Genomic DNA, 12,832 nt, shown 5'->3' with positions numbered 1-12,832 from the left:
ACAGTATATTCCAACCACTCATCAGGTATGGTGCCCAGTCATCTTTCTACAGTAATAATCTAGAATACAGTATATTCCAACCACTCATCAGGTATGGTGCCCAGTCATCTTTCTACAGTAATAATCTAGAATACAGTATATTCCAACCACTCATCAGGTATGGTGCCCAGTCATCTTTCTACAGTAATAATCTAGAATACAGTATATTCCAACCACTCATCAGGTATGGTGCCCAGTCATCTTTCTACAGTAATAATCTAGAATACAGTATATTCCAACCACTCATCAGGTATGGTGCCCAGTCATCTTTCTACAGTAATAATCTAGAATACAGTATATTCCAACCACTCATCAGGTATGGTGCCCAGTCATCTTTCTACAGTAATAATCTAGAATACAGTATATTTCTACAGTAAAGATGCCATTCCGGCCTGTACTGTACATGTTTAAGTCTGGTCTCCACAACAGTATTCATGACTATGAAAGACATTTGGCATATTGACTGACCTTTCTAACACTCTGTTCTTCCTGTTTAGTCACAAGTTTGGTAAGAAGTTGACCTATGTAAACTACCTGTCTGAGCTCAGAGATCACCTGAGCTGGGATCAGCTCATCATCCCACCTGATGTCCTCAGGTAGGTTACACCTCTACACCACTACCTTACCCTGACCCCTGACCTTAACCCTAACTACCTGTCTGAGCTCAGAGATCACCTGAGCTGGGATCAGCTCATCATCCCACCTGATGTCCTCAGGTAGGTTACACCTCTACACCACTACCTTACCCTGACCCCTGACCTGTAGCTGCTCAGTTTTTTTCTTTTTTTTCTACTGTGTCATTGACTTGTTTATTGTGTTATTGGCTTCCCAGTGGGTCAGAAGTTTACATACACTCAATTAGTATTTGGTAGCATTGCCTTTAAATTGTTAAACATGGGTCAAATGTTTTTGGTAGCCTTCCACAAGCTTCCCACAAAAAGTTGGATGAATTTTGGCCCGTTCCTCTTGACAGAGCTGGTGCGCGCAACTGAGTCAGGTTTGAAGGCCTCCTTGCTAGCACATGCTTTTTCAGTTCTGCCCACAAATGTTCCACAGGATTGAGGTCAGAGCTTTGTGATGGCCACTCCAATACCTTGACTTAGTTGTCCTTTAGCCATTTTGCCACAACTTTGGAAGTATGCCTGGGGTCATTGTTCCTTTGGAAGACCCACTTGCGACTAAGCTTTAATTTCCTGACTGATGTCTTGAGATGTTGCTTCAATATATCCACATAACTTTCCTTTCTCATGAAACCATCTATTTTGTCAGGTGCACCAGTCTCTCCTGCAGCAAAGCTCCCCCACAACATGATGCTGCCAACCGACATGCTTCACGGTTGGGATGGTGTTCTTCGGCTTGCAAGCCTCTCTCTTTTTCCTCCAAACATAACAATGGTCATTATGGCCAAACAGTTCTATTTTTGTTTCATCAAACCAGAGGACATTTCTCCAAAAAGTACGATCTGTGTCCCCATGTGCAGTTGCAAACCATAGTCTGGCTTTTTTATGGCGGTTTTTGGAGCAGTGGCTTCTTCCTTGCTGAGCGGCCTTTCAGGTAATGTCGATATAGGACTCGTTTTACTGTGGATGTAGATACTTTTGTACCTGTTTCCGCCAGCATCTTCACAAGGTCCTTTGCTGTTGTTCTGGGATTGATTTGCACTTTTTGCACCAAAGCACGTTCATCTCTAGGAGACAGAATGCATCTCCTTCCTGAGCGGTATGACGGCTGCGTGGTCCCATGGTGTTTATACTTGCGTACTATTGTTTGTACAGATGAACGTGGTACCTTCAGGTGTTTGGAAATTGCTCCCAAGGATGTTCCAGACTTGTGGAGGGCAACAAAAAAAAATCTGAGGTCTTGGCTGATTTCTTTTGATTTTCCCATGATGTCAAGCAAAGAGACACTGAGTTTGAAGGTAGGCCTTGAAATACATCCACAGGTACACCTCTAATTGACTCAAATAATGTCAATTAGCCTATCAGAAGCTTCTAAAGCCATGACATCACTTTCTGGAATTTTCCAAGCTGTTTAAAGGCACAGTCAACTTAGTGTATGTAAATGTCTGACCCACTGGAATTGTGATACAGTGAATTATAAGTGATATAATCTGTCTGTAAACAATTGTTGGAATAATTACTTGTCATGCACAAGGTAGATGTCCTAACAGACTTGCCAAAACTATAGTTTGTTAACAAGAACTTTGTGGAGTGGTTGAAAAACGAGTTAATGACTCCAATCTAAGAGTATGTAAACTTCTGACTTCAACTGTACACGCCCATGTATTTACTACAGGCATGACGAGAGGCTGCAGGCGGCCCAGAAGGGAGGTCCCTCATCTAAGACTCCTCCCCCTAGACCTCCTCTGCCCACTCAGCAGTTTGGAGTCAGCCTGCAATAGTGAGTATTTTAGCTGAGTTCCCTTTAATCGTCCCCCCCCTCCCCCTTAGCCGCTCCATATTTCCACCGTGGTTATGCCAACTAATATGATGTACCATACTGCAAGCCTACTGAATTAGACGTGTTCTGTTCCCCAGTATTGCTGAGAAGAACCAGGGAGTTATGATCCCTCCTGTGATGTCCCAGACTGTGTCTTATCTCAAAGACAAAGGTAAGAAGATAGGAGCTGTCATAGGTGGACAGGTACCAGACCTCTACAGTATAATAGTTGTTGAGGTAGGAGCTGTCTGATAGGACCTTGGATCAGGTACAGGACCTCTACAGTAATAGTTGTTGAGGTAGGAGCTGTCTGATAGGACCTTGGCTCAGGTACAGGACCTCTACAGTAATAGTTGTTGAGGTAGGAGCTGTCTGATAGGACCTTGGATCAGGTACCAGACCTCTACAGTATAATAGTTGAGGTAGGAGCTGTCTGATAGGACCTTGGATCAGGTACCAGACCTCTACAGTAATATTTGAGGTAGGAGCTGTCTGTCACTCCCTCCCACCTCTCCTCAGGCCTCCAGACAGAAGGTATCTTCAGGTACAGGACCTCTACAGTAATAGTAGTTGAAGCCCTTCACTCCCTCCCACCTCTCCTCAGGCCTCCAGACAGAAGGCATCTTCAGGAGGTCCGCTCGTGTTCAGCTCATCAAGGACGTCCAGAAGCTCTACAACCAGGGTGAGATGGAACCTTTATAACCTCCATAACAACCTTTATAACCTCCATAATAACCTTTATAATCTCCATAATACCCTCTATAACCTCCATAATACCCTCTATAACCTCCATAATACCCTCTATAACCTCCATAATACCCTCTATAACCTCCATAATACCCTCTATAACCTCCATAATACCCTCTATAACCTCCATACTACCCTTTATAACCTCCATAATAACCCTTATAACCTCCATAATAACCTTTATAACCTCCGTAATAACCTTTATAAGCTCCATAATAACTTGTATAACCTCCATAATAACCTTTATAAGCTCCATAATAACCTTTATAAGCTCCATAATAACTTGTATAAGCTCCATAATAACTTGTATAACCTCCATAATAACCTTTATAACCTCCATAATAACCTATATAACCTCCACAATAACCTTTATAAGCTCCATAATAACCTTTATAAGCTCCATAATAACTTCTATAACCTCCATAATAACCTTTATAACCTCCATATTAACTTGTATAACCTCCATAATAACCTATATAACAACCTTTATAACCTCCATAATAACCTTTATAACCTCCATAATAACCTTTATAACCTCCATAATAACCTCCATAACAACCTTTATAACCTCCATAATAACCTTAATAACCTCCATAATACCCTCTATAACCTCCATAATAACCTTTATAACCTCCATAATAACCTCCATAATACCCTCTATAACCTCCATAATAACTTTTATAACCTCCATAATAACCTCCATAATAACCTTAATAACCTCCATAATACCCTCTATAACCTCCATAATACCCTCTATAACCTCCATAATAACCTTTATAACCTCCATAATACCCTCTATAACCTCCATAATACCCTCTATAATCTCCATAATACCCTCTATAACCTCCATAATACCCTCTATAACCTCCATAATAACCTTTATAACCTCCATAATACCCTCTATAACCTCCATAATACCCTCTATAATCTCCATAATACCCTCTATAACCTCCACAATAACCTTTATAACCTCCATAATACCCTCTATAATCTCCATAATACCCTCTATAATCTCCATATTAACTTTTATAAACTCCATAATAACCTCCATATTAACTTTTAGAACTTCCATAATACCCTCGATAACCTCCATAATACCCTCTATAACCTCCATATTAACTTTTAGAACCTCCATAATACCCTCTATAACCTCCATAATAACCTTTATAATAACCTTTATAAGCTCTACAACCAGGGTGAGATGGAACCTCTATAACCTGCCTAATAAACTCTATAACCTCCCTAATAACCTATATAACCTCCTATAAGCCCTTTAACCAGAGGTAGAGGAGCTGGAACTCTGAGCCCCGCCAGAGGCGGGGGTCTCCCGTGGCCAGGGGCGGGGGTCTCCCGTGGCCAGGGGCGGGGGTCTCCCGTGGCCAGGGGCGGGGGTTTTATTTCTCACTACCAGGAAGCAGAGATCAATAATAATCCAGATCAACCTCTATCTCCTCTGTCTCGGATGACATCACACCACAGCCCCATGTCCCCCCCAGACCTCTGTTGACTGCAGCAGGCCAGCAGACTGAGTTTCCATGAGTAAAACCACGTACTGTCTGAACCACACACTAGATACAGTACAGAGAGAGATTTGTAGAAAACATGACAATTATAACAATCTATGATTCCATTTCAATAGTTTGAATGTAGCGTTTGCGTCAAGGTTGTCCATGGAATGGTTTTACTCTGGACTCAGACATCCGGTGTGCTCAGTATTGATAAAGAAGTCCAATGGCCGCCATCAGTCAGAGGATGAATCTGTGGTCCAGGTTTTTAGCTGCTCAGTTAGACCAGTTATACAGAGACCTGATAACAGACTATGTGCAGAAAGAAGAGCACAACTCTCTGTCTCTCCTCCTCAGGGAAGCTCAGTCTGTTATCAGGTCTCTGTCTCTCCTCCTCAGGGAAGCTCAGTCTGTTATCAGGTCTCTGTCTCTCCTCCTCCTCAGGGAAGCTCAGTCTGTTATCAGGTCTCTGTCTCTCCTCCTCCTCCTCAGGGAAGCTCAGTCTGTTATCAGGTCTCTGTCTCTCCTCCTCCTCAGGGAAGCTCAGTCAGTCTGTTATCAGGTCTCTGTCTCTCCTCCTCCTCAGGGAAGCTCAGTCTGTTATCAGGTCTCTGTCTCTCCTCCTCCTCCTCAGGGAATCTCATTTGGTCTGTTATCAGGTCTCTGTCTCTCCTCCTCCTCAGGGAAGCTCAGTCTGTTATCAGGTCTCTGTCTCTCCTCCTCCTCCTCAGGGAAGCTCATTTGGTCTGTTATCAGGTCTCTGTCTCTCCTCCTCCTCAGGGAAGCTCAGTCTGTTATCAGGTCTCTGTCTGTCCTCCTCAGGGAAGCCAGTGGTGTTTGAGCAGTACGGAGACATCCACGTGCCTGCTGTCATCCTGAAGACCTTCCTCAGAGAGCTTCCTGAACCTCTGCTCACCTTCCCCCTCTACCACCAGATACAGGACATAGTCCGTAAGTACATGAGGCTTTAGCTCAGCAGGCTAAACACACTGTTGTGACACGTAGGTCCACGGGTCCAATACAATGCCTTTTCCCTACAGAGTTCTCTGTCGACATCGTTCACACGCACTCTTAAGCCTTAGCTCCACCAATCTCTTTAAAATGTCACATGACGGCGGCTCTCTCTTCGTGGGCGCCGGCTCTACTTTTTTTCCACCATAATTTGTAAATACATTCATTAAAAATCCTACAATGTGATTTTCTGGATTTTTTTCTAATTTTGTCTGTCATAGTTGAAGTGTACCTATGATGAAAATTACAGGCCTCTCTCATCTTTTTAAGTGGGAGAACTTGCACAATTGGTGGCTGACTAAATACTCTGTCTGAGAAGTAGTTGGTGAACCAGGCGAGGCAGTCATCTTAGAAACCAAGGCTATTGAGTCTGCCGATAAGCATATGGTGATTGACAGAGTCGAAAGCCTTGGCCAGGTCGATGAATACGGCTGCACAGTACAGTGATCACTGAGATCCTGGTTGAAGACAGCAGAGGTGTATTTGGAGGGCAAGTTGGTCAGGATATCATCAATGAAGTTGTCCATGTTTACAGATTTTGGGTTGTACCTGGTAGGTTCCTTGATAATTTGTGTGAGATGGAGGGCATCTAGCTTCGATTGTAGGACGGCCGGGGTTCTAAGCATATCCCAGTTTAGGTCAACATTGGAATTCAAATCTCCAGACCACTGTGAAGTAGGAACCTGCATCAATCTACTAATTTAACGGCTCTACTGTGAAGTAGGAACCTGCATCAATCTACTAATTTAACGGCTCTACTGTGAAGTGTAGGAACCTGCATCAATCTACTAATTTAACGGCTCTACTGTGAAGTAGGAACCTGCATCAATCTACTAATTTAACGGCTCTACTGTGAAGTAGGAACCTGCATCAACATACTAATTTAACGGCTCTACTGTGAAGTAGGAACCTGCATCAATTGCCCAACTTCCTGAAGTGGGTTACATATGAAACAGACCGTGGTGACCCGGTGTATCTGAACTGGAAAGAGAACCACAACGTGTGATGTGTGACGTTGTTGTTCCAGGAGTGGAGAGCAGTCTACGAGTGACCACCTGTAAACACATCCTAGAGAGACTACCAGAACACAACTACATGGTGTTGAAGTACCTGCTCTGCTTCCTGAACATGGTAACAACACCGCACAACAACATGACACAACACCGCACGGCAACATGACACAACACCGCACAACAACATGACACAACACCGCACAACAACATGACACAACACCGCACCGCACGGCAACGCACAACACCGCACGGCAACGCACAACACCGCACGGCAACGCACAACACCGCACGGCAACGCACAACAACATGACACAACACCGCACAACAACACACAACAACATGACACAACACCGCACGGCAACACAAAACAACATGACACAACACCGCACAGCAACACACAACAACATGACACAACGCCGCACGGCAACACAAAACAACATGACACAACGCCGCACGGCAACACACAACAACATGACACAACGCAGCACGGCAACACACAACAACGTGACACAACGCCGCACGGCAACACACAACAACGTGACACAACGGCGCACGGCAACACACAACAACATGACACAACGCCGCACGGCAACACACAACAACATGACACAACGCCGCACGGCAACACACAACAACGTGACACAACGCCGCACGGCAACACACAACAACGTGACACAACGCCGCACGGCAACACACAACAACATGACACAACGCCGCACGGCAACACACAACAACGTGACACAACGCCGCACGGCAACACACAACAACGTGACACAACGGCGCACGGCAACACACAACAACATGACACAACGCCGCACGGCAACACACAACATGACACAACACCGCACGGCAACACAAAACAGCATGACACAACGCCGCACGGCAACACACAACAACATGACACAACGCCGCACGGCAACACACAACAACATGACACAACGCCGCACGGCAACACAAAACAACATGACACAACACCGCACGGCAACACAAAACAACATGACACAACACCGCACGGCAACACACAACAACATGACACAACACCGCACGGCAACACACAACAACATGACACAACACCGCACAACAACATGACACAACACCGCACAACAACATGACACAACGCCGCACAGCAACACACAACACCGCACGGCAACACACAACAACATGACACAACACCGCACGGCAACACACAACAACATGACACAAGACCGCACAACAACATGACACAACACCGCACGGCAACGCACAACACCGCACGGCAACGCACAACACCGCACGGCAACGCACAACACCGCAGGGCAACGCACAACAACATGACACAACAACATGACACAACACCGCACGGCAACACAAAACAACATGACACAACACCGCACAGCAACACACAACAACATGACACAACACCGCACGGCAACACACAACAACGTGACACAACGCCGCACGGCAACACACAACAACGTGACACAACGCCGCACGGCAACACACAACATGACACAACGCCGCACGGCAGCACACAACATGACACAACACCGCACGGCAACACACAACAACATGACACAACACCGCACAACAACATGACACAACACCGCACAACAACATGACACAACACCGCACGGCAACACACAACACCGCACGGCAACACACAACACAACCACCATAACTTATATATATATATATTCTCAAAGGGCTTTGTTCTGCATATGAAGACAGACTCTTTACACAATGTGTAATGTCCTTAAGATGAGACTTCTCAAAGCCCACGGAATAAATATTGCTGAAAATGACAGTTTTGTTTGTGTCTGTTAAACCAAATCCACAGCTATATGAATGCCCTATAGACATTTTAGAAAAGGCCTGACCAACAAAAACCAGACCACTACAATAATAGTCCACTGTTGAGAGAAATCAAACCCACGTCCCCCTTTTTCTCCCATGTGAAATGCTGAGGTTTCAATGTAGAGAGAACCCCTCTCTCTCCGTTCACACTGACCTTTAACTAACCAACCTTAGCCAGAACTAACCCACAAGGCCTCAGACAGGACGGCTGGAGATGTGTCCCTAACAGCACCCTGGCCCCTATATAGTGCACTGCCTTAGACCAGGGCCCCATAGGGAATAGGGGAGCCATTTGGGATGAGGCTCAGACAGGATGGCTGGAGATGTGTCCCTAACAGCACCCTGGCCCCTATATAGTGCACTGCCTTAGACCAGGGCCCCATAGGGAATAGGGGAGCCATTTGGGATGAGGCTCAGACAGGACAGCTGGAGATGTGTCCCTAACAGCACCCTGGCCCCTATATAGTGCACTGCCTTTGACCAGGGCCCCATAGAGAATAGGGAGCCATTTGGGATGAGGGCTTGCTCTGATCCAGATTGTGAGGACTCCCAGGGCTATGTATAAAGTTCTCCAGGAGACTAATGCTGAGCTTCACTCTCTGAGACTTTACATTCACTTCCCATGCTGATGTTAATATAATGCTGAGCTTCATATGGAGACACTGTATTAGACTGTATCATCTAGTCAGATCTCTCCTGGGTTCTGTTAGACACTGTATTAGACTGTATCATCTAGTCAGATCTCTCCTGGGTTCTGTTAGACACTGTATTAGACTGTATCATCTAGTCAGATCTCTCCTGGGTTCTGTTAGACACGTTATCAGACCGGGGGACTGGTTATCAGACCGGGGGACTGGTCATCGGACCGGGGGACTGGTCATCGGACCGGGGGATCTCCTGGGTTCTGTCGGACCGGGGACTGGTTATCGGACCGGGGACTGGTTATCGGACCGGGGACTGGTTATCGGACCGGGGACTGGTATCGGACCGGGGACTGGTTCATCGGACGGGGGACTGGTTATCGGACCGGGCTGACGGGGACTGGTTATCGGACCGGGGACTGGTTATCGGACCGGGGACTGGTTATCGGACCGGGACTGGTTATTATCGGACCGGGGACTGGTTATCGGACCGGGGACATCGGACTGGGGGACTGGTTATTATCGGACCGGGGACTGGTTATTATCGGACCGGGGACTGGTTATCGGACCGGGGACTGGTTATCCGGGGGACTGGTTATCGGACCGGGGGACTGGTTATCGGACCGGGGGGCTGGTTATCGGACCGGGGGGGTTATCGGACTGGTTATCGGACCGGGGGCTGGTCATCGGACCGGGGACTGGTCATCGGACCGGGGACTGGTCATCGGACCGGGGGACTGGTCATCGGACCGGGGACTGGTCATCGGACCGGGGACTGGTCATCGGACCGGCGACGGGGACTGGTTATCGGATCGGGGACTGGTTATCGGACGGGGACTGGTTATCGGACCGGGGACTGGTTATCGGACCGGGGACTGGTTATCGGACCGGGGACTGGTTATCGGACCGGGGACTGGTTATTATCGGACCGGGGACTGGTTATTATCGGACCGGGGACTGGTCATTATCGGACCGGGGGACTGGTTATCGGACCGGGGGACTGGTTATCGGACCGGGGACTGGTTATCGGACCGGGGGACTGGTTATCGGACCAGGGGGCTGGTCATCGGGGGGACTGGTCATCGGACCGGGCTGACGGGGGACTGGTTATCGGACCGGGGACTGGTTATCGGACCGGGGACTGGTTATCGGACCGGGGACTGGTTATCGGACCGGGGGACTGGTGATCGGACCGGGGACTGGTGATCGGACCGGGGACTGGTCATCGGACCAGGCCGACGGGGACTGGTTATCGGACCGGGGACTGGTCATCGGACCGGGCCGACGGGGACTGGTCATCGGACCGGGGACTGGTTATCGGACCGGGGACTGGTTATCGGACCGGGGACAGGCCGGGGACTGGTTATCGGACCGGGGGACTGGTTATCGGACCGGGGGACTGGTTATCGGACCGGGGACTGGTTATTGGACCGGGTATCGGACCGGGGACTGGTGATCGGACCGGGGACTGGTGATCGGACCAGGCCGACGGGGACTGGTTATCGGACCGGGGACTGGTCATCGGACCGGGCCGACGGGGACTGGTCATCGAACGGGGGGACTGGTCATCGGACCGGGGGACTGGTCATTTGACGGGGACTGGTTATCGGACCCGGGGGACTGGTTATCGGACCCGGGGGACTGGTCATCGGACCCGGGGGACTGGTCATCGGACCCGGGGGACTGGTCATCGGACCCGGGGACTGGTCATCGGACCGGGGGAATCGGACCCGGGGGACTGGTATCGGAACGGGGGACATTCCTGGGGACTGGTCATCGGACCGGGGGACTGGTCATCGGACCGGGGACTGGTCATCGGACCGGGCCACGGGGGACTGGTTATGGGACCGGGGGACTGGTTATGGGACCGGGGGACTGGTTATCGGACCGGGGACTGGTTATCGGACCGGGGACTGGTTATTGTCATACAGATCGGATGGGGACTGGTTATCGGACCGGGCCGACGGGGGACTGGTTATGGACTGACCGGGGAGGTTGAATGACGGGGACTGGTTATCAGACCGGGTCTTTTTAAAGTTTATTTTTTTTGTGGATTAGCAGGCTTCTGTGTCGCCATGTAGTCTGTCAAACCAATAGGAGTAAATACATTCCTGGAATAGTCTTCTGTTGTCATACAGATCATTAGGATGTTGCCATTTTATATGTGGACTAGGTTGAATGGCAGGCAGTCTGTTTAGTCAGGATTGTACTCTGACAGGTTGAATAGCAGGCAGTCTGTTTAGTCAGGATCAAATGTAAACACTTTCTCTCTCCCTCTTCCAGGTCTCTCAGCAGAGTATCATCAACAAGATGTCTCCCTCCAACCTGGCTTGTGTGTTTGGTGTCAATCTGTCCTGGCCTTCTCAGGGCTCTGTCTCTCTGACATCTCTAACACCACTCAACATCTTCACTGAGATCCTTATAGAACATTACCATACAGTCTTCAGCTCCCGCTGCCCACGAGCAGAGGTACTGCCCTGATACCACCTGATACCAGCCCTGATACCACCTGATACCAGCCCTGATACCACCTGATACCAGCCCTGATACCACCTGATACCAGCCCTGATACCACCTAATACCAGCCCTGATAGCACCTGATACCAGCCCTGATACCAGCCCTGATACCACCTGATACCAGCCCTGATACCACCTAATATCACCTAATACCAGCCCTGATACCACCTGATACCAGCCCCGATACCACCTGATACCAGCCCTGATACCACCTGATACCAGCCCTGATACCACCTGATACCAGCCCTGATACCACCTAATACCACCTAATACCAGCCCTGATACCACCTAATACCACCTAATACCAGCCCTGATACCACCTGATACCAGCCCTGATACCAGCCCTGATACCACCTGATACCAGCCCTGATACCACCTGATACCAGCCCTGATACCACCTAATACCAGCCCTGATACCAGCCCTGATACCACCTGATACCAGTCCTGATACCACCTAATACCACCTAATACCAGCCCTGATACCACCTGATACCAGCCCTGATACCACCTGATACCAGCCCTGATACCACCTGATACCAGCCCTGATACCACCTAATACCAGCCCTGATACCACCTAATACCACCTAATACCAGCCCTGATACCACCTAATACCACCTAATACCAGCCCTGATACCACCTGATACCAGCCCTGATACCACCTAATACCAGCCCTGATACCACCTAATACCAGCCCTGATACCACCTGATACCAGCCCTGATACCACCTGATACCAGCCCTGATACCACCTGATACCACCTGATACCACCTGATACCACCTAATACCAGCCCTCATACCACCTAATACCACCTAATACCAGCCCTGATACCACCTAATACCACCTAATACCAGCCCTGATACCACCTGATACCACCTGATACCACCTGATACCAGCCCTGATACCACCTAATACCAGCCCTGATACCACCTAATACCAGCCCTGATACCACCTAATACCACCTAATACCAGCCCTGATACCACCTAATACCAGCCCTGATACCACCTGATACCAGCCCTGATACCACCTAATACCAGCCCTGATACCACCTGATACCAGCCCTGATACCACCTGATACCAGCCCTGAT

The 12,832-nt window shown here is 48.6% G+C and overlaps 1 protein-coding gene across 1 annotated transcript in view; it reads left to right on the top strand.

The window, feature by feature from the left end:
* LOC123995839 (rho GTPase-activating protein 8-like) overlaps nucleotides 1-11,820 on the top strand; it is a 45,896-nt gene extending 34,076 nt beyond the window's left edge. The window contains exons 8-14 of the mRNA XM_046299522.1: nucleotides 537-635; nucleotides 2,335-2,439; nucleotides 2,577-2,650; nucleotides 3,083-3,160; nucleotides 5,553-5,681; nucleotides 6,769-6,872; nucleotides 11,512-11,820. Of these exons, the coding sequence (XP_046155478.1) occupies nucleotides 537-635; nucleotides 2,335-2,439; nucleotides 2,577-2,650; nucleotides 3,083-3,160; nucleotides 5,553-5,681; nucleotides 6,769-6,872; nucleotides 11,512-11,709 (787 nt within the window). The 3' untranslated portion in view covers nucleotides 11,710-11,820. The remainder of the gene's footprint in view (nucleotides 1-536; nucleotides 636-2,334; nucleotides 2,440-2,576; nucleotides 2,651-3,082; nucleotides 3,161-5,552; nucleotides 5,682-6,768; nucleotides 6,873-11,511) is intronic.
* Nucleotides 11,821-12,832: the final 1,012 nt, after the last annotated feature.

The sequence above is a fragment of the Oncorhynchus gorbuscha genome, linkage group LG14, assembly GCF_021184085.1.
Source record: "Oncorhynchus gorbuscha isolate QuinsamMale2020 ecotype Even-year linkage group LG14, OgorEven_v1.0, whole genome shotgun sequence".
Lineage (NCBI taxonomy): Eukaryota > Metazoa > Chordata > Actinopteri > Salmoniformes > Salmonidae > Oncorhynchus > Oncorhynchus gorbuscha.
Note: the sequence above shows the minus strand (reverse complement) of the source record. Positions and strands in the feature narration are given on the sequence as shown.